Raw genomic sequence first — 23822 nt, forward strand, 5'->3', positions numbered from 1 at the left:
GAATTAATAAGACAGTGGCAAAATATCCATGCATATACTTTAATGTGTGGTAAATGCTAATCTCCATGCATGCAAATATTTCATAGAGCTCAGCTAGTGACGACTAGGACTATGCATAATGCTCCAAACAATGTCGAAAAGACGGTATTGGAGCATCTAATTTAGAAATTTGATAATTTTGATACAAATTACGATATTGTTTCCATGCCATATTAGATGTTTAAGAAAAACGATAATACCCTATCTTAAACGATTACTTGGTTTATGGATATTTTGACAAATTTTGAGTTGGAAATGATATTAATATGTAAAACTATATCATAAAATTAACTTTTTTTCGAACTGTTGCAACATAGCCCATTCTTAAGAGAAAAACTGAAGTTTGCTCAAAATTTTGAACATTCTCAAAATTTGGTCTAAATGTTGGAAAACAACTTTTTTTCCGATCAAAAATGGAGTTTTTTAAAATTGTGTCTAAATGGTCAAAGCTTGCTAAAGGTATGTTTTGGGTTAAATTTTGAAAGGTTTAAATTTGCAGAAAAAGTTAATTTGAAAAAAAAATGAGAAAATGTATTTTTTTATAATTAATTTAAAAAATAATTCATTTTAAAGAAATCAATCAAAATCAACTTGGACACTCAATTATATTCTACTTACATATTTTTATGAAAATTTATAATTTAAATTCATACATTTATTAAATTGAAAGTTGAAATTGATAAAGTATATGAAATTAAAGGTTTGAATTAATATAATTATTAGTTTAAGATTTAAACTAATAAGTAATTGTGTTGGTTTAAATACAAATTATGGAAGTATCGACGAGGGTATATAGTGTGAACGAGTGATGAAACACCAAAAATGGTGAAAGTGCAGCAAGCGACTACATATCAATGGCGGTATTTTCCTTAGCTTTATCTTTTTGCTCAATTTTTCTCTTTGCAATCGCTGAAGCATCCCGTTGCTCGATCATCGGTAATCACTTTTCTTCCTCCTCCTTCAATCTTGTCGCACTTATTGTTTCGTTGGTGTCATGGGTCTCTGTGTACTCTGAAGAAGTTGAATTCTGTCATATGGAATGCTTTTGACATTATATTGTCTTATATTTGAATCCTTTGGTTTCCATTTCGGTAGCTTTTGAAACCCTTTTGACCATTAGGGACTTTGTTTCGAATTAACTAAGCGGCAAGCAACCAGGTCGATATCTTCCTTTAGGTTTTTTTACAGAATTTTTTCGAGGATTTTGATGAATTTGGCTGGCATTTTGAAGAAGCAGATTGAACAAGAGGAAATTTCGTCATTTGAAGAAGGTTGCATGTTTATACTCGTCGTAAATTTTCCAAAACCAGTTTTAAGAAAGGTTACCCTGACCGTACCACCGAGAGGCATCACTATGAGCACAAACGAAGTTGGTTCTTTCTTTTATTTTTTAGAATTTGATTCCATAAAAGAACTAGAACAGCCTAAAATCAGGGGTAGAGGGCACCCTTTTCAAAATTTACACAATGATAACCGTTCAATCATTGATAATCATCAAGAGGCTGTAATTACAATGAATGTTGGGTGTAAAGATATGCACCAAGATGTATTTTGTGCAAGATTACTAAAAAGAAAAAAATGTAAAGACTTAAAGGATCTCATATTTGTTTTTTTCGGTATGTGCCACGAAAGAGCTATTGGCTTTCTCCATTAGATTCCACACATTTAGGCCTTCCAAAAGCCAATTTTCCATTATCCCGGCAAGGCAAGTAGAAACTCCCAGCTTTCCAAACAAGGAATTCTACGAAACTGAAGATATTGTCTTGAATAATAATATCCATAAAATTGGGTTTCTTATTTTCAGCGATACCTACATTGGGTTAAGTATATTTTGTGCTTGTGTTTTAAGACTAGAGAAATGGTGATTTTTGGTTTCAAGGTATTTCAGTATTGAACATATTATATCATGATAGCATTTAGGACAAAGCTACAAGTTCACAATCGAACTAATTGATGTTATGCTTTGTTTGAGTCTCCAAATTGTTGTCTATACGCTTATATAACCTTTAAGCATTTGGATTTGAACCTAAGTGTTTTTAATTGTACTTGTAAAGTAAGAAAAGTGATGGGGTGGCCTGAAGGCTGATCTTTATGCATCTGTCTGACTTATCTATGGTAGTTATCATCTTTTGTTCTTTTAAATAGATGTAAATTTTTTTCCTTGATCCATGGGGTTGCCCCTAGTAAGAAATGTTTTCATCTGTACTTGTAAAGTAATAAAAGTGATGGGGCGGCCTGAAGGCTGATCTTTATGCATCTGACTGACTTCTGTATGGTAGTTATCATCTTTTGTTCTTTTAAATGGATGTAAATTTTTTCCTTTGTCCACAGGGGTGCCCCTAGTAAGAAATATCAGTGAGCTTCCACAAGATAACTATGGAAGGGGAGGCTTGTCTCACATTACTGTTGCAGGTTCACTATTGCATGGGCTGAAGGAGGTAAAGGTTCTAGGACCGAGTCAAGCTTCATAATGAAGCAGAAGATATTTTTTATTTGCTTGGGCTAGCCATTACCGCCCTACTGGCTTTTGCAGGTGGAGGTGTGGCTCCAAACATTTTCTCCTGGATCGCACACACCTATTCACAGGCACTCCTGTGAAGAAGTTTTTGTGGTTCTGAAGGGGACTGGCACCCTCTATTTCGCTCCTAGTTCTCATGAAAAGTGCCCTGGAACACCAAAAGAATTTCCTATCTATTCAAACAGTACATTTCTCATACCCGTTAATGATGCTCATCAGGTATGTTGATCTACTTAAATCTCCTCCTTGCTTCCCCAACCATCCATAAATATTGTGGCTTATTTGATGTTCATCATTTCTGCTTCTAGGGTAGTAAACCCAATAATTTTGTGCGAGTTGAATTAGGAAAATAACTCAAGTATAACATGCCTATGTACCAGATGCATGAATGAGCAGTTGCTATCTTGAGAATTTTTGTTGCCATTCAAAAAGTATTGGAAAGCTCATGGAAGGCTTCTTTTCGAAAGTAGGTGAGGGTGGGGGGTTCTTACTTTGTTAGGTGAAGTATTGTGCAATATCCACTGTTTAAGGTTGGGTTGGGTAGCTAACTTGACTTGTAAAAGTCTCCTTCAAATGTGGTTTTGGAGGTTTCGTGGAGAATTTTCTTCTTCAAGGCATAAGAATGTTTTGAGTGGGTTTAGCCTTTACTTCAGTATTTGAGGGACTGCAAAAAGGCCTTTAATGCTTCTCCTTGTAGGATTAAACAAGAAAGAAAGGGTGTTGTTTATCCTATGAGTGTAGTGCATGCCAAAGAAGAGTGGCATCATAATGGTTGAGAAAGAAAACAATGAATTGACTGTTTAAAATCAACTTATTTGTTAGTCACGTACTTTCTTTTCCTCAGACATTCATTTTCTTTTTTAGCCCATGCTACGACTTTGTCTTTGCTTTAGCAATCTTCAAAACTAATTGCACTACAGCAACAATTACACCTTAGAAAGTTAAAATAAAGGATAAGGGAAAACTTAGAGAACATGCACCAAAGTGAGAGTGGGGGTAAAAACTAGAAAACACAGCAATACGAATCCGAAGATAACATCGACCAAATGTATACAACACTTTACTTCATCTTACTGTCTTTGGGGAGTTGATGCCTTACCTCCCCTTCCCTTTGTATATCTTTCTTTATGGGATAACAAATTTCTGTTTCCTTCAATGGAAAGGAAAAGATACGAAAAGGAATGGGATTAGGATTATACGTTCCTCTTCTTTTAGTATAACAAAGAATTATGAAATCTGGTGCTCAGGTGGAACCTTTCTCGTTTCCTTTCTTTAAAAAAGATGGAACATTTCTCTAGTGACTTTCTCCTCTGATCTGTGAATGTGGACTGATGTGGATGGTATCATCAGTTTAAACCTCTGATCGTGCTTGCATTACTTGGTTTTACTAAGTTGCCCCCACTTATACGTTATTTGGAATTTTTACCGAAATATATTTTTCAGTTTAGCAAATAGACAACATTGCTTGTATCAATTCTCAACTTGAACCAAGCCTTTGATTTAACTTGAATGTTCATCCATTAACACAGGTTGGGAATACAAATGAACATGAGGATCTACAAATGCTTGTCATCATTTCTAGGCCACCAGCCAAAGTGTGTGTATTTTTCTTCCATTTTACATTATAAGTTTCATCTGTCGTTTCTGTTTCTAAGCGAGATTGAAGATGAGTCTAACTTGAGCATCCTGTGGTTTAAGGTTCATTAATGCTGTTGCGCACACATACACACATATACATCTAAGTTAATCTTACTTAAAAAATATGCTACTTAAAAGTACAATCTCTTGAGGCAGTAATTTCAAGCTGTTGGTGGGGCTTAAGACTCTTGAACAACTACAAACACTATTGGTTTAGACCAAGGAATAAAGACTAAATGTCAAAGAAAATTAGTCTTCTATTTTTTCACTCAAAAGTTTCTTTTCTGGTTTTTGCTTTCAGGTTTATTTATGATGATTGGTTCATGCCCCACACTGCTGCAAGATTGAAGTTCCCTTACTATTGGGACGAACAATGTTTCGAAGCGCCGCCGGTGAAGGACGAACTTTGATCACTTTGATGTTGTTCAATGTTGTTTTGTCCTTGCGCATGAAGTGTGGAGTAGACTCTCAAGAAAGTAGTGGAAATATGTGGAACTTCAGTGTGAAGATTCAAATCTTCATTGTTCTACTTCTACCTCTACCTCTACTTCATATTTCTGGTTTTGTTATGAAGTATCATATTCCCCAATCCTTCCTCATACCATAGGACTGACAAAAAGTGGAGTGATTGTCATTTGCTCTTGCAAGATTATTTCTCCAATGGGCAGAAAAAATGGCAGTATAATATCTCACACAACATTTGAGACATTTGGTTGTGGATGAAAGATCTTCGTTCAGGCCCTGTTAGGTTTCCTTTTGTGTGACATATATGTCATTTCAAAAGTGATCTATTAATCTGCGAATCTATCAATTCCATTGATCACTTTATTGTGAAAGTGTTTTGATAAGATATTTATTTGAAAGAAAAACAAAAGTTGTGCTATGTTCAAGTTGTTGGAATAGCTAATAGATCAACGGGTGCTTGGAAGTGTTAGAAATTTAATTAACTAACAAATCAGTAAATAAATATATGAAAATTATTTTACGAAATATCATAGTCTATCTTGTGATTGACGAAGATAGACTATTATATTGTATCTTTTGGGTCGTATATTTGGAAATATATTATAAATATATATAATTATTAATTGGGTTTACGAAGTTAGATTTCTTACCTACATACACAAACTTAATTTTTTTACCAATCCATAAAAAAGTGATGTATTAAACTGTTGATTTATTAATAAATAATTAGTTATCATTATGCTTAGGAAGTTGTAAAAAAAAAACAAATATTTCCATTTAAAATTGACAAAATACTGACCTTTCATAGAAAAATCATTTTTTTAATTTTTTTTATGAATTTATATTTTAAGAAAATTATTTTAAATCACATGACTTTTGAAATTATTCGGTATATAAATAGACAATATTTTATGAGATTATTTCTTAATAATTATAATTAGATTACTATTGTTTAATTATAATTTACTAAATTTAATTCCAAAATGTTATATTTATTTTCTTAAACTTTTTAGTATAATATTTGTTTATTTGTAAATATTTTGAATTTTATGACACATAAAGCCAAGAAAAATAAAATAATAGTAATAAAAAAAATAACATTAAAAAGAATTTTTAATGAAAAATTGGAGCTAGAAATATAAATCTCCAACCCGTAAGAGAACTCAAATCTAAAAAAAATTACAATTTTTCTATATTTGATTCTTAATTTATTTAAATGGTTGGATTTTGATTCCTAATTTTTTAAAAACGCTTTTTTAGTCTTCAATTTCTTTTAAAAAAAGTTACTTTGGTTTATGTCATTAGGATTATGTTAACTCTAATTTTTATATTTGAATTAATGATTATGTTATAGATTCATCAAATAAACCCAAATAACACTTCATTAAATCACAAAATACCCCTAATTAAAAATTAGAATCCTAGATATTTAAAAGTGATTATTGACAACCTAGCATTTTTCACGTATAGAAATCATCTCATTATTCCGTTAAAAGAGTTAAAATCTTAATGGTAAAAACTCAAATATGCTAGAAAAAAAGAAATTCAATTACCAAAATACGATATAAACTGAATCAGAACTTTGTGTCCCCATCTTCTCACGCGCTTTCCACTGTGAAGGCGTGACTTGATTATGCATCATAAACAACGCTGAGTATGATTGTTTTTGTAGTCGTGGGAGTGTTGGCTTCATCTTCAAATTAATCTCCACCCTTGATCTGATTTAAGCTATAGTTTCAGCCTCTTTATAACGTTTTGCCCTCCCTTCTTCATTCAAAACATTGCTTTTAGAAAATGTATATGTATCAATAAAATGTTAATTGAAAATATCAATAACGCCTTCACCTCAATGATATTATTCTTAAAAGTTTAATTTGAAAAATTTGGAGCAGTAAGATATGAATCAACACAATTGCAATCTAGCTTCATAGTAGTGGTTTTGTAGGGTTTATAATTATTATACTTGAAGGGGCGTTATATAGGTATTTGGATTTTTTTTCCGTTTAAAGTTGAGTTTTAGGACGAATAAGATATGAAAAATAAAAAAAAATGCCCTTATATGAAAAGTTTATTTCTTATTTTTTTTCCCAAAAAGACGTGAAAAAAACTTATTTTTTTGACATTTTCTCTAATTTTCAGTCACTGTTCAACAAACTCTCTTGGTGAAATATTTAAACCTTAAATGTATAATCCAAAATCAATTTTATAACTGTTTGAAAGATTTAGGGTTGTTTAATACATATTTAGCACCAAAAAAAAGGAAAAAATTACAACTTGAATGTCTTCTTTTTCCCTTTGAAGATGTTTGCGAAATAATGTTTGTGTGAGATGAAAAAAACAAAAAAACTTGCTAAATTATGTATTAAACAATACTTAATTTAAAAAAAAACATAAACACTTTCCAAAATAACAAAAGAGTTTGTTCGATAGTGACTAAAAATTCTAAAAAATCGCAAGAGAGCTCGGGTGAAAAGAAGTTAGAGAAATTAGAGAAAGATGAGAGAAAAGCAGAGAAAAAGTGTTTTCTAAATGATGTTTTTGGAGAAAAAGAATAAGAAATTTTTTAAAAAATATAAAAAACCAAAAAAATATTTACAATTTTGAAAACGGAAAAAAGGTCACAAACACACAATAAAAAAATATAAAAAATGCACTCGCTTAATTCTTATTTTAAACGATCATGATCATATGCGATTGTGTAGAAAATGATACAAAATTGCATATCAAATCTAAACGATCTTGGTTTAAGATCGTGTACCAAGATATTTTATATATTTTGTACACGATCTTGAACCAAATAACACTTTGGAAAAAAAAAATATACATGCAATTGATGATTGATCGACAACCAAAATCATGATTTAAAAAAGATATAAAAAATATTGCAAAAGAAGAAGAGAAGTAATTAGAAGATGGAAAGGAAGAAGGAAGAAGGAAGAAATGGGAGCCCCCTCAAATTCAAAAAAGACAAACCTCAAATATTTTCATGAATATTAACCAAATTTGGAAGGAAGGTGAACGTGTACGAGTTGTTGTTTGTAGGGTTTTATAATTAACTAATCATGCAATTTCTATTATTGCACATTTTTATTAGTATTTTACATCCAAAATTAAAAGACAAAAACTTTAGCTGCTTCTTCAGTATATATTTAAAATGTCCAAATTACATTATAGAAACCTAAAGATATTAATTCCGATATGTGAATGCTCGTTTTTCTAATTAAATTCCAGACATGTGAATGAATAGATTTTACCCTTTTCAATATAAAATATTTTCATGTATAAATTGTGTATTATAGTACTACTTTGATTCAGGCATTATTTTAATTTGCTCATTAAATTCTTAGAGGGAACAAACAGAGAATAATTAAAATTTTCTCTTCATATATATTATCATCTTTCTGAACTATATAATTATATAGTTTTTCTTGAACAATCGTTATGTATGAGAATAACGATGAAAGTAAATAGGTAAAATATATATATACAAGACATGGGGGTTTTAACATAATATAAACTTTGAAGAAATATGTATGTGTATATATATATATGTGTGTGTATATATATATATAATTGAAAAGTGGTGAATAATTAATGGGGAAAAGTTAGCTAAAGAAGTAGTGACCCTCAAACAAACAAATCATAGGAAAGAAGAGAACTATTTGAATTGTTCATATCATTCTCTCTATTGATAGATTATTATTGACAACAACAAAACAAATTCATAATCACCATATGTATATCTTCCCTTCTTCTTTCTCTCTATCTTTAATCTCTCTCTCTCTCTCTCTCTCTCTGAGGAAAACTTTTGGTTCTTAAAAAAAAAAAAAGATTTTCCAAATATCAAACTCCCCCCCCAAAAAAAATTAAAAAATTAAAAAAAAAAAAAGAATTAAACCACTTTGCCAACTTTTCCCCCAAATCCAACTTTGATCATTTATATCAGTACACGTTCTTTGCTCCTTCTAGTTTAGGTTAACCCAAATTTCGTAGCAAAAAACTCATATTAGAAAAAAAAAGAAAAAAAAAACCTTTTTTTTTTCCCTTCTTCCCTCTTCTCTCTCTCTCTCTCACTCTCACTCTCACTCTCTCTCTTTTATATACTCTTTACTCTTCCAATGAATGAGTGGATGGACGGTAGAGATCATAAGGGGCCCAAAGGTGGTCAACAGTGCAAGGCTTCCTAGAATCTAGTCTTAGCCAAGGCTTCCCTTTGCCACTCCAATGGAGGAGGCTAATGGGACCAGGGTGGAGGCTCCTACATTTTCCTTCCAGGTTGTCTCCGCCCAGACCATGTTGGTTCCAACGGTGATCCACTGCGCGTATGTCACCTGCAAGGACGAGGAGGAACGGCGGTAAAGAGCCAAGGTGGTATATTCGTCGTTGCTTCTGCACTGCCATCCAATCTTCCATCTTTTGTGTGAACTCACCCCTACGCCATTTCTCGACGTCGACAACCATTACACCTGTGTTGAAGTAGCATGGTTTTCGCCTGTCGAACGTCTTTGCTAGCTCCATGTCCGACCAAAATTGTTCTGTGAAGTATTTTGTGAAGTTTGCATGACAATACTCCGGTGCTGCTAATACCTATGTATATGAAAAAAGAAAGAAAGAAAAAACTAAGAAAAAGATTGAAACTCTTCCATTCTTTTTTTTCAACTAAAACGATGATATCAATATCTTTAAACCAAATTCTAATATTTGAAAAAGTTTGAAAGAGACAGAGCAGAGTGCATGTAGACATAACATTTATATCATATCAACCTTAAAATAAGATATTGAATTCCACCCACATGCATGTTTGTATGAAAAATATCGAAATAAATTAGGTTTAAGGCAAATTATTTCTTTCTAATGTAAAAAAGGTGATGGAATTTTTAATAACAACAACAAAATAATAATAATAATTTGGGCAAATATCATTGTAATAGAAAAGGCCAAATTTATTTTTTTGTTTCCACAAGTTGAAAACATCGTCAAGAAATTCCTTAAGGGTATTTTTTCGACAACGACGCAATTAGAGATATTTGAAAACAAATTCGTCTTTCTTTTTTCCACTCCTCCAAAAAAATATTTTCCAACTCCAATTTGAAAAAAAAAAAACGTAAATTAAAATAATCAATCCAAAATTTTTTTAAAAAAAGTTTCACAAATTTCACAAAGTGGAATTTATGAAAAAGAAGACCAATTTTAATGAATATGTATATATATATATACCTTATCACCCAAATTGACACCCCAAAGCTCAGCAACATCATCAACAACAACCAAATCAGAATCCAAATAAATAACTCTCTTAACCTCCGACGGTAAAATCTCCGCCAAATAAATCCTCGCATAATTCAACGGTTGATCCAAAGCTTGCCGGATGGATTTCGATATTTTCCCTCTAACCCTACCGGCGTCGAAACGATAAATCCTAAATTTCAGATAAGGAAATGTCGATTTGATACACGAGAACACCTCCCCTTCAAATCTCGCCCACAAGAAATGGAACTCAACGTTCTCCGGACAAGTCGAGTGCTGAAGGATCGACAAGACCGCCGCCATTGTTCCTCTCAGGTAATTCGAATCCAATGTCATTGCTACATGTATCTTTTCATCTTTATTACACGAATCCCCGTTTCGAAACGCTGGTGCTTCCCGGAAGATTGGGACGTCCGAGGTAGGTTTTCGGATGATTCCTAACCGGATTCCGGCGGGGGTGGAGGGAGTGGCGGCGACGGGGGTTGGGAGGAGAAGAGACAAGAAAAGACCGAGGAAAGAGATGGAGAAATAATAATGGATTTTGTTGTTTTTGTTGTTGTTATTGTTGTTGATTGAGAAACTGGCCATTTCCTGTCTTTGTTTGCTTTGTTGAAAAGGGTGAAAGGAAAAAGGAAGGGATTTAGGGGAAATTTCTTTGGATTGGAGGAGAGAGAGAGAGAGAGAAATGGCAGCCATTGTTAGGCTGGGTTTGAGGAAGGATTTAGGAGGAGGAAGAAGAAGAAAGAAGTTAGAAATGAAGGATTAATAATTGGGGAGGAAGAAAGGGTTGGTAGGATTTTGAGGAAGGGAAATTTCTTAGGACAAAACTAATTACTCTATTTTTGATTGTTTTGGATTGTTTTGGTTTGAGGATATAATTTAGAATAGAGGGTATCTAGGGCAATTTTTAGATTTTTTTGTTTTCTCAAAATATAGTCAACCATTATTCTTCCATCTTTTTCTACCATTTTTTTCTAATTTTATGACAATGGTATTAAGGATATATTGTTTGACTCATGGGTTTTTTTTTATAGTAAATTTTGGTTTTAGATGATTTTCAATTGTTTGTGGTGTGGGATCTTAAAGTAAGCTAAGGAAAAGTACACTGTCTATGTAGGGTTTAATTTTATTAGGACAAATATCAATTAATTTATTCTCCAAAATTTTGAGAGTTCGAGAGTGAGAGTGATGAAAGTGATGTGTTGAAGTGAGTGATAATTGAGATGATGTTTCATCTAACAGGTGGGAGACTTAATTCTTCCATCCAAAAATTGTTGTATGCTAAGAAAACTTCTAGGGTTGTCTTAGTTAGAATTTGAACTTTAGAGAGTTTCTATTTACCTCTCTTTCACATTTTCGTTATCTATCATTACTATTAATTTTTAAACATGATTTTAACTTTTTCTTAAATGCATGATTGATGAGAGTTTAAGTTAATTCATTTATGAAAGTTTATCGACTTATTTAATTGAAATAGTTGTTAGTTTCATTTGAAGGTTTTTCAAATGGAACGTGTAGAAGAAGAAAGTTTAATTTTCTTTGTTTGATTTACATTGATATTTGCCTTCCCTTCTTCTTCCCTAATTTGTCCACCTTTTTTTTTGTTAGCTTCTTTCTCATTGGATTTTTGTAATGGAATAAAGGTAGGATAGAGATTTGAACCTTCGATTACAACAAAAAAATCATACATGTGAAACTTACTATTGAGTTAACTATATGTTTGAAATCTAGCATTAGGTAACTCTAGGGCTTTGTGTATTAATGATATGTACATTTTGATCAATATATTAAAGTTGATGGGTTGAGAAAACGTTGGTTTTATAACATATATGTGCATCTATGATGTTTGTAAAAATTAAATGAGTAATAAAAAAGGTGTGTTTCATGAATTGATTTTACATGATCTAATAAGGCTTGACGAGTGTGTCTTTAGGAAAATGAGTGATGAGAAGGAATTAATTAATGGGGAACAAGAAGGTTGGTAGGATTTTGAGGGAAGGGAAAATTCTTAGGAGAAATAACTAATACCTATATTTTAAATAATTTATCTACCTTTCTTGGATTTTTTGCTTGGATCAAAGTAGTCAAAGGCTCCAATATCTTTTTCTACCTTTTTTCCCTTCCTGGTTCTAATTTTTGACAATGATATAAGCAAGAGAATAGGTGTGTTCTAATATTTTAAAAGTAATTTTGGTTTTAGATGATGTTGATTGTAATTTGTAGTGGGATCTCAACAAAGTAGAGAAAAAAACACACTATCATAGCATTGTATGATTCTCATTGTAGAAAGTGTTTACTCTTTTTTTCTCCCCTTTTCAGGAAGTATCATTAAAAGAAAAGAACAAGGCACAAATCACTCATGTTAAAGAACAAAAAAAGAGAGAATACAAGTTCATTCTTCCTACATCTTAGAAGCTAAAGAATGTGCCAACAGATGATTAATTATTTCAGCAACGAACATGAACGAAAGAGATGTCGGCCAACTCTGGAAACTTTGCCTCCTCATGTATGAAATATGATACTTCAATAAGATTCTCGGATTTGCCAACTAGAAGGTTTAGAACTTCCAAACAGTCAAACTCCACAACATGCAAGAAGTGGAAGATTAAAAAAAGATAAACAAGAAAAACTTCCACACCTGGCCTGTTGGGTTCAAGGGATTTTGGCCTTGTTGCACCTTTTAATAAATTTGAAGCCATCAAGATGATGAACCTGTCTCAAATCAGCCAACCAAGTTTGCCAGAAAAACTTCTTGGTAAGTATTACACCCATTTTAGATTTCGTCTAATTTGAGTAAAATCAAACTCAAACCCAATTGATTTCTTTACTTTGAAAATTGTTCTTGTACTTATTGTTCATGTTTTGATTTTTTCAAATTTTAGTTCTACATGATAGATAATGGATTATTAGAGTAAAGACGTAGACAAGTCTCGAAAAAAATTATGAATAAAAGTCAACAGAATATATTCATTTATTAATTCAACCGCTTAAAAAATAAAGAAGAATCTATATTCATCGTATAATTTTCATCTAGTTAATTTTTTTTTAACAACTATCATTTTTGCTTTTATACTTAAAAAAAACATTCATTTAACACTTTGGATAATTTTAAAATAAAAACACACTTGTGTTTGATAATACTTTTACGAACAAACATCTATTGTTATTTGTTATACACTAAAATGTTTATAATTAGATTATTTGTTACACACTAAGGTGTTTATTAATTTCTAATTATTATAAAATTACTTTACCCTTCATGGTCAAATGGAAGGAAAAGTCATGGAAAGTGGTGATTAGAGGTTGATGATGACAATTGTTCGAGATGATAATCAAAGGGTGTACCAACAATCATGTGAAAAAGGTGGTCGAAGGTGGGTTGATAGGAAAGTGGTGAAAAGAGGTTGACCAATGAAAGTCATCGAAGATAGTTCAAAGCTTGACCGATGACGACGATGATGACTGAAGTTTCTCAATTAACTAACATTACTATTTAAAAATAATTTATTTTAATTTAATCACTTATAAATACTAAATACATTCCAAACCCATCCAAATGATCTCTTAAAATAGTTCAAATTTAAACATCATAGTCTATAGTAATGGTTGGCGATAGAAAAATGGATCAACGCCTTAATTTAGTTCATTAGTTACTAAATTCAATTATTTTGTAAACTTCAAATTTTATTTATCATTAGGATTTAATTTTAATATAGATTGACAAATAATGACATGAAATTCTATAAAGAAGAATTTAGATGACAGAATTTGACAGCTACTCTCTCATATCACAAAAGAATGATCGAACAAATAAGTATAGTTAAGATCATTATCTTTAATAGATGATGAAATAATTTCAATTTATTTCGTCTTTTTTTTTGTTGGATGTAGTAGTAAAATTCCAAAATTGTCATAGTTAATACTTTTATATAATGGACATTTTTTAAAATAAAAAATAAATTAAAATATTTACAAACTATACTAAAATTTTGTATTCTATAAATGATAGAAATTGATAATCTTTTATCACTGTCTATCAATGCCATTGATACAAGAATATCAATGTTTATCAATGCCTATATGTTATAAATATTTTATCAAATTTGCTATTTTGACAATTTTTCTTTATATAATCTCGAAAAAATTGCAAAAATCACTCCTACATACTATAGGTATAATTGCAATTATACTCTTAAACTTTTAATTTTAAAAATTGAGCTTTTGAACTTACGTAAGTGTTAACATTGAGTTAAATTAAACGTTCAATTAAAGGGTTTAACTTTCTAATAATGTAGGTCTAATTTCTAATGTTATTGTGAACTTAAGGATCTATTTTTAATATTTTTAGAAGTTTAGGGATATAACTTTTACATTTGAAAATTTGATGGTGTAGATGTAACTACCATCATACTTTAGGTCATTTTTGTAATCTGGGTGTGTACGTATCCAACCCACCCAAAGATTGGTGTGTTTATGTTTTTAGATTTCATTGAGAGTTCAACCACATACAATCTCTCACGTTCCGAAGTTGTTTTGATTTATGTAATTGAAAGAATACAAATTCAATAAAGCAGAAGGTAAAATTTGATTTTAAAAACTAGAGTATAACTTTTCTTAGTTTATTATAACTTTAAATACAGTTTCTTGTTTTGTGAAAATATCCTTCTAAATAATAATTTCCATGCGAATTATTTATAAAGATTTTATCAAATCATAGAAAGTAAATTTTAATTTTTTTTTGAAGATGACTAAATTCTAATTATAAATGTTTAACCTACCATCAAACTTCCAATTTAACTTATATAAATTATATTACTTTACAAAACAATATTTATTGAATTTTTGAAATCTAAAACATGAAAATAAATTAATAACAATATATTATTTTACAAAATAATATTTATTGAATTTTTTTTAACTAAAACATGAAAATAAATTAATAACAATTTATTGTCAGCTTACACGTGTTTAAATTAGAATTTAATTTTTGAATTATACTATCAAACACATATTCAAAAACATGAAATACAATTATGTATTTATTTAATCCCTTGTTATCAAATTTATACATGTATTCATATTCACTTTATCAAACATATCCTTAAATTTCAAATTAGAATCATAATTAAAATTAGGGGTGTTTTTGGTATTTGTTTTGAAGCCGAAACCACAAAATACAAAAAAAAAAAAAAAATTCTGAAACAACCTCTCATTTGTGTCAAACCCAGTTGAAACCAAACTACTTGTACATAAATAAAATCGAATCAAAATTTAATCACTTACGCATAAAATATTAGAATTGGAATCAATGTGCATAAATATTGTTATGCCTTTAGTTATTGGACTTCAAAGAGCTTCACCCCAACAATAGGAGAAAAACTTAAAGACCAAGTATGCATCCAAATTGTCACGAAACACCACCATAGCGTACCTAAATCAGATCAAAAGTTCGAAATAATATTTGTATTCAACTGTAAAATACAAAATGAAAGTATACTTTTAAGGATGTTGTATATTCATATACCCTTTGGAACCAATAATTTTGTATTTTTCTCTAAATATAAAAAAAAAATTACCAATTAATACCAAAAATTGATTTTTTTTTTTTAAAAAAAAGTTTTTGGATTAGTTGTTGCAATCTACCTCTATCTATCTATCAATATATATATATAGATATGGAAGCCCTAAAAAATAGAAATTTTCACAACAAATAACTGAAGTTGAGTAATGAGATTGAGATTTAGAACTTTATCGATAATGGCGTGGCCTTCCCTTCTTCCTGACACAGACTTCTCACCATCTTGACGAAGAACAACATCAACACTCTTCTTCAATTCCTAACTAAACCTCTTCAAATCTCTATCCCTTCCTTTCCTTTCTTCCATAATCTCAATTAATTTCTCAATTTCGTCGTTGTTTTTCCAAAATCCCTCCAATGAATTTCTTCAGATCGGTGTTTTCCGACGATCCCGATCCTTCCACCGCGTCCAAAACTGAACCTCAATCGCCTCATAAATCCTCTTTCGAAGAAGGAGAACAATCATCGGATTCCAGTCCTCTTTCCAATCCAACCCCTGTCGACGATGCCGGAGCTTGGAGTTTCGGTGGGTTGATCAAGACTTTGAGTGCTAGATCGGAGTCAGTTATCGAGACTTACCGACGCGATCTCCAGGAATTTGGTTCGGGTTTGAAGAAGGAAATTGAAGTCGCCCATGGATCGCTGGAGACGGTAGGGCATGCTTTTGATGAATTCGGTAGCTCCGTTTTGAAAGGTACGGCTCAAATTATCGCTCAAGGTAAGAATGCGATCCAAGCTATAGATCAAGAATCTGATTCTGATAGTAGTACTAACCAGAATTTGAGTAATCAAAGAAGCTCAAATTCCAAGCCTTATAGTAGGTTTGATGCTCAGGTTCGTTCGCTTCAAGGCGATACGGCCACTTACTGTGATGAACCTGAAGATTTGGGTGATTATGAGAAGTGGAGATCACAATTTGTTCTGAATGATAAGAGTGAAGAAATTGAAAACTTGATTGAAGAAAATGGAGCTATTGATAATATACACAAGAAGGTTGTTCCTAATGTTGTTGATAATGAAACTTTCTGGTTTAGGTATTTTTATAAAGTGCATAAGCTTAAGCAAGCTGAGGATGTTAGGGCTAATCTTGTGAAGAGAGCTATTGCTAGAGAAGAAGAGGAGGATTTGAGTTGGGATGTCGATGATGACGATGACAATGAAGGATATAATGAGATGAATGCTGGGTCGAAAGGGGATACAGTGAAGAATGATGTAAGTAATGAAGATCAGGGTAAGGCTACAAAAGGTGAAGAAGTGAATGTCGAGCATTCTACTGCTAATGTTGAAGTGAAGGATGATTTACCAGCGAAGGAGGAAGTCGGTGGGAAAGAATCTATTGAAGTTGTGAAGGAATTGAATGGAGGAAGCTCTGTTGGTGACGATGGAAAGAGGGAGAAGAGTTCTTCTGTTGAGGAATTAGAAGGAGAAAAGAAAGGGTCTGATCAGAAAGTCCATTTGGAAGGTGGTTCTGGGTCGAATAACAAGGATCGAGGATTGAAACCGATGGCTGTCGAGGCCAAGTCTGATCATGGTGAATCTTCTAAAGACAGTGATGTTTCAATTGTTTCAACACAGCCTTCTATGCCTGAGGACGAAGATCTCGGGTGGGATGAGATTGAGGATTTGAGCATCATTGAGGAAAAGAAAGGAGTAGTAACTCAAGGTGGGATAACAAATAGAGAGGAAATACAAAAGCGATTGAGTACTGCTGAAGATGATGAAGATCTGGACTGGGGTACCGATACAGAATAACAAAACTTCGATAGATCAAAAATCCGTGGAAGGTTATATTATTTGATTTCCTATGTTCTATCTTTCATTTTTTTGGAAGTGTTATTATTCCTTATCGGTTAAATGCAATGTGCTGTGATTGTATATCTTCAACTTTCATTCAAGGAATCATGTTCAAATTTGTACTTGATTTCTTTTTCTCATAAAATTAGGCAAATTCCTTACCTTCAACTTTTGAGTTCTTTTCTCCACATTGATTTTAATTATATATATATGATAGTACTTTCCTGTCTTGAAACTCTATAAATATGTGAAACGTTTATGTTTTTTCCACTTCATTATACACATCCTCACGTTATTCAGCCTTGAGGCAAACACTTAAGAATCACTTCGCTCAAGAGGTAAGCTAACATTTCAGGATCCCGATCTTTCTCGGGTACTATCTTTTCTAATTGCCTTATTTAAAACCCTTTTGTTTGAGGTTCTTCATATGATCATCACTCTCATGTGTATAAGATGGATGAAGGCAGTTATAGCTTGAAAGAAACAAAACTAAAAGAATGTGATATTTGAAGAAGCTTGGAGTTCCAGGTTTGCCTTAATGGTTTTGGTTGATATACAAATTAGATTTCAAATTGGTTTCTTATGATGTCAATCAATCATTTTACTGATGCAAATTTTGCTTCCTCTATACACTATTTTGTTTAGTGGGAAACAGGAAGCAGAAAAACCCATGTAAACCCAGTAGAAAAGAGTTCAAGTTTAAGTCTAGGAAGAAAAGGAAAGATTTAAATACAATTAGTAAATACAAAATTCCAACCTAAATCCTCTAGTTCACTCTTCAAACTTGAACCTCAACTTCATCTAGAAAGAGAGAAAAAACCCCTAAGAACATGGGATCCAAATAAATAAGTGGTTTTGTGGTGTTGGGAGAAGGGGTGGAATGGGAAAAAAACTCACTCAGATCATTTTGTAAAAGGACAAGAACACTACTTAGTCGAGTCGTGTTGCTTCGACTTCAGAACTGCCACAACTTGATTTCAAACTCAAAACATTTAGGCCTAGCTTGTGAGATGAGTTTGGTAGTCAAATCTCAAACACTTATGCCTGGCTCGTGAGATGAGTCTGGTAGACGAGTTTCGACAGCAGGAGGTAATGCAAGGAACCGTCCTTTTCGAGCACGGGGAGGAAGATGTTTTGCTGGTTTTCTTGTATTAACAGCCCATGGTAAGAACACTCCAGTGCCATCACGTTGAGATCGTCCAGGGCTCATTACCATAGGGCGCACAGGAGCTAACATGACCACTGGTGCACGAAGGATCCCCCATTTTGGCATTACCTCCATTGCTTCATAGCCATAGGTGGCTCCATTAGGCAAGGCACATGTACCTGCAACCGTTGGTTGCCATAGAGTCATAGCATTGGACATCTGAGGGGTTGGTGATTGGCATTGATCATACTCTGGCCGAACTCGGAAGAACGTGATGGTGACCCTTTTATTAGGAGATGCACACATGACATGGCGTGCAACATCTGCACTGTTGCCCCTCATGACCAAAAGTGACCTGCAATATTACATTGCTTGTCATTATATCATCAATACAAGAACTGAAACAAGGCTACAACACTGGAAACACGTCTGTTTTCAATCACCAACTCAAGTACAAGAAACTGTAACCTTGCAAAGAAATGAGGGCACTAAGAATAATGAATCGAGAAAAAGATAACAAAGTTCAAAAGTGCATACCCTTCCTTCAAGGACAATGTGAGTGGTCCTTTATAGTTGCCTTCATTATCACTAACAATAGAACGCCCAAAAGCCATAGTTGATTCAGAAAGAACGAGAGTGGAAATGGGTTGTTCTAAATGTGGAGGTTTCTGGAATGGCTGTGAATACTCACCCTACAAACACAAGAAAATAATTTCCTTCCGTTTAATTACTTAGGTCTCATTGTAGCCACATAAAACGTCGTTTAGAAATAGAATTACCTCTTCAAAGAAATTGAAAAGACATCCATTTGGTCTTTTGTACTCTGGAATCAGTTGCCACTGAATGAGATGATCTATGACCGTCATAAGAATATGCGGAATTGGCTCTATGTTGCCTGTAAGTATGGCGAATGTAGTTACTTTAGTATTTCCTTTGTTCTAAGAACGTTCACAACAGACGTTATTAATGTTTTAACATATTGAATTCAGGTTTGACAATGTTGTAGTTTAGTTCACTTCTTACGAAAGTTAGCCTACACAAATTTCAACCTCAGAAATCAGGGAGTTTTGTTTATGTCATACTTGTTTGGCTGTTATTGCCCGATTCTTCTCCTATCTGTCTAAAAATGGGCACGCCAAGCTGGATCATCTCTCGCCGGCTGCCTTTAACCTGCTTGTTGAATAAAATAAATGTGCCTCCTGCACGTTGAAAAGATTTAATTTAGATTCTAAACCAATATAAACATCTTACAATTTTGGTTATGCTGATAAACAAACACGAAATGATAAAATAAGTCGAAGAAACTGTGGAGAAAGGCCTTCAAACTAAGCCATTCCGTACATTTCCTCTGGTATAATAGAACCAAGGATAAAAAGGATTTGACATTCATAAAAAAGACGGTGCCATAAGAAAAACAAAATACTTACATATTAAATTTTATTCTGTTTTTCTAGACATAAATTTCTTCATTCCTATAATTTTTTCATGAAATTTTGTTGAGGCCAATATTTCATTAGTCTTCGTCAAATCAAGACTTCATCATTCTATTATTATTATTGTTATTGTTATTATAATTATTGAATATTGTCGACATCTTCATTTTAGACACTTTGAACAAAACAAACACATGGTAGGACAAAATGGGTACAGAGTACAGGAAGGGGATTGTCCATATCAGAATGGAATTCAAGAAGGAGATTGATTGTCCATATCAGAATGGATTTCAAGACGTGTGATTGAAATGGTAAATTATTGAAAATAGTATACACCTCCAATAGAATTTACTAAAAGATGGACCACTTTAAATAGTAATTAACAAAAATTTATTTTCACATCATTTATATTTAAGAAACAGGGCATACACAAGTGTTAAAAAAAGCCCAAAAAAATCAATAATAAGAAGAGAATCAAATAATGATAAAATGAAAGAGACTAACCAGAAAGCTCCCCGTTATTTGCAGCAGAGCGAAGGTCATCAACAAAGTCATTCAACCTGCCCAATTCAGATTGGGTGAAAATATCTTCATAACACTTCAATCCTTTCACTACATTCACCTGCCACCAAATGTCACCAAATGAATGAAACAATCAGTCCCAAACCAAACTTCGAGAAAATTTCAAATACTACAGTCCCCCATTCTACATTCAACATATCTCATTTAATGATATATGTATATTAATTTGATATCTCATGCACCGTTTTCCTTGAAGTACGTATGAAAATTTGAAGGCTTTTAACTCTAAAGAAACAGAAACACAGTAAAGTCAATTACTGTTGAACTATGATTTTTACCAAAAGGGGGATTGAATTCAAGGGGGTCATTAAATAAATTTCAATATGGAAAAGAAAGAACTCGCCATGTGGCCTTTTACTGGCTCCTTGGCGGAAAAACCTTTTGTCAACTTCATCTGTCCTGGACGTGCTTCACACTCTTCATGGTTAGAACAAATTTCAACACTTGCAGAATTGGCCTGCACTTCTTCTCCTCCTTGAGATCCTGCCCCATTTTTTTTTTTTTAAAAAAAAAGAATTCCCAAAAGAAAACAGAAACATTTACATCTCAGCCTCAATAACAATAAATTACTTAACAAATAACTAAACAAATGCATTTAATGAGTTGTTCAATTTAAAATAATAGTCAGAATTGCAGCCAGATGGTGTTTTTAATTCTCATGCGCCTCTTTTTTAGTCAACTCTTTGTCCGTGACAATTTTTATGCTCTAGCGGTCATCACATAGTCATAGATTTAGCCTATTCACCATCCCCAAATATTTCAAACAAATAAAATTTATACTATTTATAATTTAACCTATGAACTCCTGTTCTTGAAAGAAAGGGTATATATCGGGTACAATCCGTAAATAAATAAAGTGAATATATGTATATATATGTGTGTGTGCAAAACCTACGCTCAACAATAAAATTACTATTAAATTTGTCGTCAAAGGAATTTAAGGGGTAAAAAACAAATGAAATTTGTCAAAAAAGTGTCCTTTAACCTACCCCAAAGGAAATAATAATAATAATAATATTTGGGGAAAGGGTTATTTTTTTTCTTTCTAGTTTTGGGTAGAATGGATGGCTGAGATTGAAAGATGGGTGTTGATTTTGATTAAACAAAGCTTCCATCTCGAGGCATTGCGTATCTGACAGTATTCGTCATTCCGGAACTAACTGTAGAATCTTGTAACAGCTTAACTTTTTCTTCCTTCGCCTCGAAATTCTCAAACCCCCACTTAAACCTCGGGAAGATATTCAACTTGCAGTCAATTTACGATTGGAGTTGGGGAACCTTTGATTTGTTGATTTGGAAAGAATTTTGGCGTAAAGATAAAGCGACTGGGATGAAAAACGTTATGATTTTGAAATTTTGAGCAATTTTTTAAGATGAATTGGAAGGTAATTGTAAAACAAATGAAATCCGTGGCTGAACAAATTTGACGAAACAGGGTTTATGTAAAGACTAAAATCACGGATCTGACTCTTGAATCGTTTGAATGTGGAAAAGAATTCTTTGCTTTTGTTTGTTTGATTTTTCTCCCACTTTCGAGAAATTTTCTCGATTCAGAATTTTTATTTCACTGTTCATCAGACAAAGACAGAGGAATTTTGAGAAATTTTCAGAAGATCGGATCAAAAGTTTTTGGATCGTAAACTGTTGAGATAGTGTTCAAGTTCCGAGATCAACAGAGAAATCGACAGAAATGAAAACAAAAATGTGCTACAGATTTTGATTGATTGAGAGAACGAAACTAAAAGTATACTTACCTGAATCAGTTATCTCGCTTCCAATGGAATCTTCTTCTTCAATGGGAGCCAAAACCTCATTTCTTCCGCCATCAATTTCGTTAATCTCAATCGAAATCTCTTCGATCTTCAATTTTCCATCATTTGTTTCCTCTTCAACAATTTCCTTCTCATCCTCTTCAACAAATTCCTTCTCATCCTCTTCAACAAATTCCTTCTCATCCTCTTCAACAAATTCCTTCTCATCCTCTTCACTCATCTTCTTCACCTCCATTTCAACATCGCCATAGCCATCGCCATCGCCCTCAGCCAACGCCACCTCCACAGCCTCCACCTCACCTCCGCCTTTCACCTCCTCCTCCTGATTCTTGTTCATCTTCTTCTTCTTCGCCGCCGTCACTTTCCGAAGCTCCACCGCAACGTCAGCGATCGGATGATACTTCTGCATTTGCAACACCGGGATCCAATTCAACCTCCGTCTATGAATCGCACCAAACACTGCTTCATACTCCGATCCTCCACTTTCACTCACCTGCGCCATATGTCCACACAACGCATCTATTATCGCGTTCGCCGCCGCAAACTCCCCTCTGAACCACCCTAACACCGCGTCCTTCGCTAATGTGTCCGTCACCGTCATCGCCGCCGCCGCCGGCATCACCACCGGCCGCGCTCGCTCAGTCGCCCCCGCCGCCATCGGCATCCACTAAAATCACCAAACCAAAAACAAAAAAATTCCCCAAAGAAAAAATCTCTCCCTTCCTCTTCTTCCTGATTCAAAATTCACCCAAATTTCGGAACCGAATCGCTATTCCTCCTTAATTCTACACACCCTCAATTATATACACACACACACAAAATGTGTATATATATATATATATATAAATTCAAATATATGAAAATTTTATATAAATAATGTCAAAATGTAAAAAGAGAAAGCGTTTAGTTCTTCTTCGTAATTAGCAGAGAAATGAGGAAAGAGGCGTTGAAGGGCTATTTATATATGGGAGCTCTATGACGTGGCATATTTTAAGGGATTGTGACGTGGCATGCATTTTCTTTCTTTCTTTCTTTCTTTCTTTTAAAAATAAAGTTAATTACTTTTTAAATAAACTAGAAATTAAATAAAGTGATTTAATTTTTTTTTGGTATTTGTTGTACTTTTGTTTTTATAATAAATATGTGCTGCTGAAAATGTAAGGAAATGTAATCATGTTGTTTCATTTCCAATCATGGTGATGTATCTTAGTAATACCAAAATTTAGATTTTCTTATTTAAGACAATTACACATTTCTTTCTCCTTCCTTTTTTTTTCTTTAATCATATAATTATGTTGGTTTTGCATTTAGTTTAATTATTGTGCTTCAAATCTTCAATAACTTACTTCTTACTTAGACTAAAAGTAGAAATTTTGTTGTTTAAAATTTTAATTTGATTGTGAGTAAAGAGTGAAGATTTGATATGACATACATAAAAAAACAAGTAATTGGATAATAAAATATTTTGCATGTGATTCAAAAAGTGCAACAGAATCATTTTGTATACAATAATATTTTAAATCAATTATTTATTTAGCTTACTTACTTCATTGTATCATGTAATGTTTTATTTTAATTAAAATTAAAATATGGTACAAATTGACACAAT

The 23822-nt window shown here is 32.7% G+C and overlaps 4 protein-coding genes across 4 annotated transcripts; 2 read left to right on the forward strand and 2 right to left on the reverse strand.

Moving 5' to 3' along the window:
• Positions 1 to 809: 809 nt before the first annotated feature.
• On the forward strand, positions 810 to 5123 carry LOC101218012 (auxin-binding protein T85). Its single transcript, XM_004148822.3, has 5 exons — positions 810 to 975; positions 2371 to 2477; positions 2573 to 2776; positions 4087 to 4154; positions 4497 to 5123. Exons 1-5 carry the CDS (start codon positions 894 to 896, stop codon positions 4603 to 4605), a joined length of 570 nt encoding a protein of 189 aa, XP_004148870.1. The 5' UTR covers positions 810 to 893; the 3' UTR covers positions 4606 to 5123.
• Positions 5124 to 8496: 3373 nt separating this feature from the next.
• On the reverse strand, positions 8497 to 10673 carry LOC101203908 (probable galacturonosyltransferase-like 4). The gene is made up of 2 exons (XM_004148849.3): positions 9878 to 10673; positions 8497 to 9247 (listed from the first exon to the last, which is right to left on the reverse strand). Exons 1-2 carry the CDS (start codon positions 10601 to 10603, stop codon positions 8768 to 8770), a joined length of 1206 nt encoding a protein of 401 aa, XP_004148897.3. The 5' UTR covers positions 10604 to 10673; the 3' UTR covers positions 8497 to 8767.
• A 4924-nt stretch (positions 10674 to 15597) lies between these two features.
• Positions 15598 to 17452, forward strand: LOC101217772 (BSD domain-containing protein 1). The gene has a single exon (XM_004148821.3). It carries the CDS (start codon positions 15843 to 15845, stop codon positions 17235 to 17237), a length of 1395 nt encoding a protein of 464 aa, XP_004148869.1. The 5' UTR covers positions 15598 to 15842; the 3' UTR covers positions 17238 to 17452.
• A 407-nt stretch (positions 17453 to 17859) lies between these two features.
• Positions 17860 to 23153, reverse strand: LOC101203670 (RNA demethylase ALKBH10B). Its single transcript, XM_011661026.2, has 7 exons — positions 22196 to 23153; positions 20785 to 20924; positions 20364 to 20481; positions 19509 to 19625; positions 19206 to 19321; positions 18964 to 19118; positions 17860 to 18781 (listed from the first exon to the last, which is right to left on the reverse strand). Exons 1-7 carry the CDS (start codon positions 22875 to 22877, stop codon positions 18310 to 18312), a joined length of 1800 nt encoding a protein of 599 aa, XP_011659328.2. The 5' UTR covers positions 22878 to 23153; the 3' UTR covers positions 17860 to 18309.
• Positions 23154 to 23822: the final 669 nt, after the last annotated feature.

The sequence above is a fragment of the Cucumis sativus genome, chromosome 7 (assembly GCF_000004075.3).
Source record: "Cucumis sativus cultivar 9930 chromosome 7, Cucumber_9930_V3, whole genome shotgun sequence".
NCBI classification, from domain to species: domain Eukaryota; kingdom Viridiplantae; phylum Streptophyta; class Magnoliopsida; order Cucurbitales; family Cucurbitaceae; genus Cucumis; species Cucumis sativus.

What these genes read in the sequence shown, in the direction of transcription:
- LOC101218012 (XM_004148822.3), top strand. Translation starts at nt 894, where the DNA reads ATGGCGGTATTTTCCTTAGCTTTATCTTTTTGCTCAATTTTTCTCTTT. An exon ending in ATCCCGTTGCTCGATCATCG is followed by an intron (nt 976 to 2,370) that starts GTAATCACTTTT and finishes CTTTGTCCACAG; the next exon opens with GGGTGCCCCTAGTAAGAAAT. An exon ending in TATTGCATGGGCTGAAGGAG is followed by an intron (nt 2,478 to 2,572) that starts GTAAAGGTTCTA and finishes TGGCTTTTGCAG; the next exon opens with GTGGAGGTGTGGCTCCAAAC.
- LOC101203908 (XM_004148849.3), bottom strand. Translation starts at nt 10,603, where the DNA reads ATGGCTGCCATTTCTCTCTCTCTCTCTCTCCTCCAATCCAAAGAAATT. An exon ending in GTGTCAATTTGGGTGATAAG is followed by an intron (nt 9,248 to 9,877) that starts GTATATATATAT and finishes TCATATACATAG; the next exon opens with GTATTAGCAGCACCGGAGTA.
- LOC101217772 (XM_004148821.3), top strand. Translation starts at nt 15,843, where the DNA reads ATGAATTTCTTCAGATCGGTGTTTTCCGACGATCCCGATCCTTCCACC.
- LOC101203670 (XM_011661026.2), bottom strand. Translation starts at nt 22,877, where the DNA reads ATGCCGATGGCGGCGGGGGCGACTGAGCGAGCGCGGCCGGTGGTGATG. An exon ending in AAATAACGGGGAGCTTTCTG is followed by an intron (nt 19,626 to 20,363) that starts GTTAGTCTCTTT and finishes TTCAACGTGCAG; the next exon opens with GAGGCACATTTATTTTATTC. An exon ending in GGGCAATAACAGCCAAACAA is followed by an intron (nt 19,322 to 19,508) that starts GTATGACATAAA and finishes CCATACTTACAG; the next exon opens with GCAACATAGAGCCAATTCCG.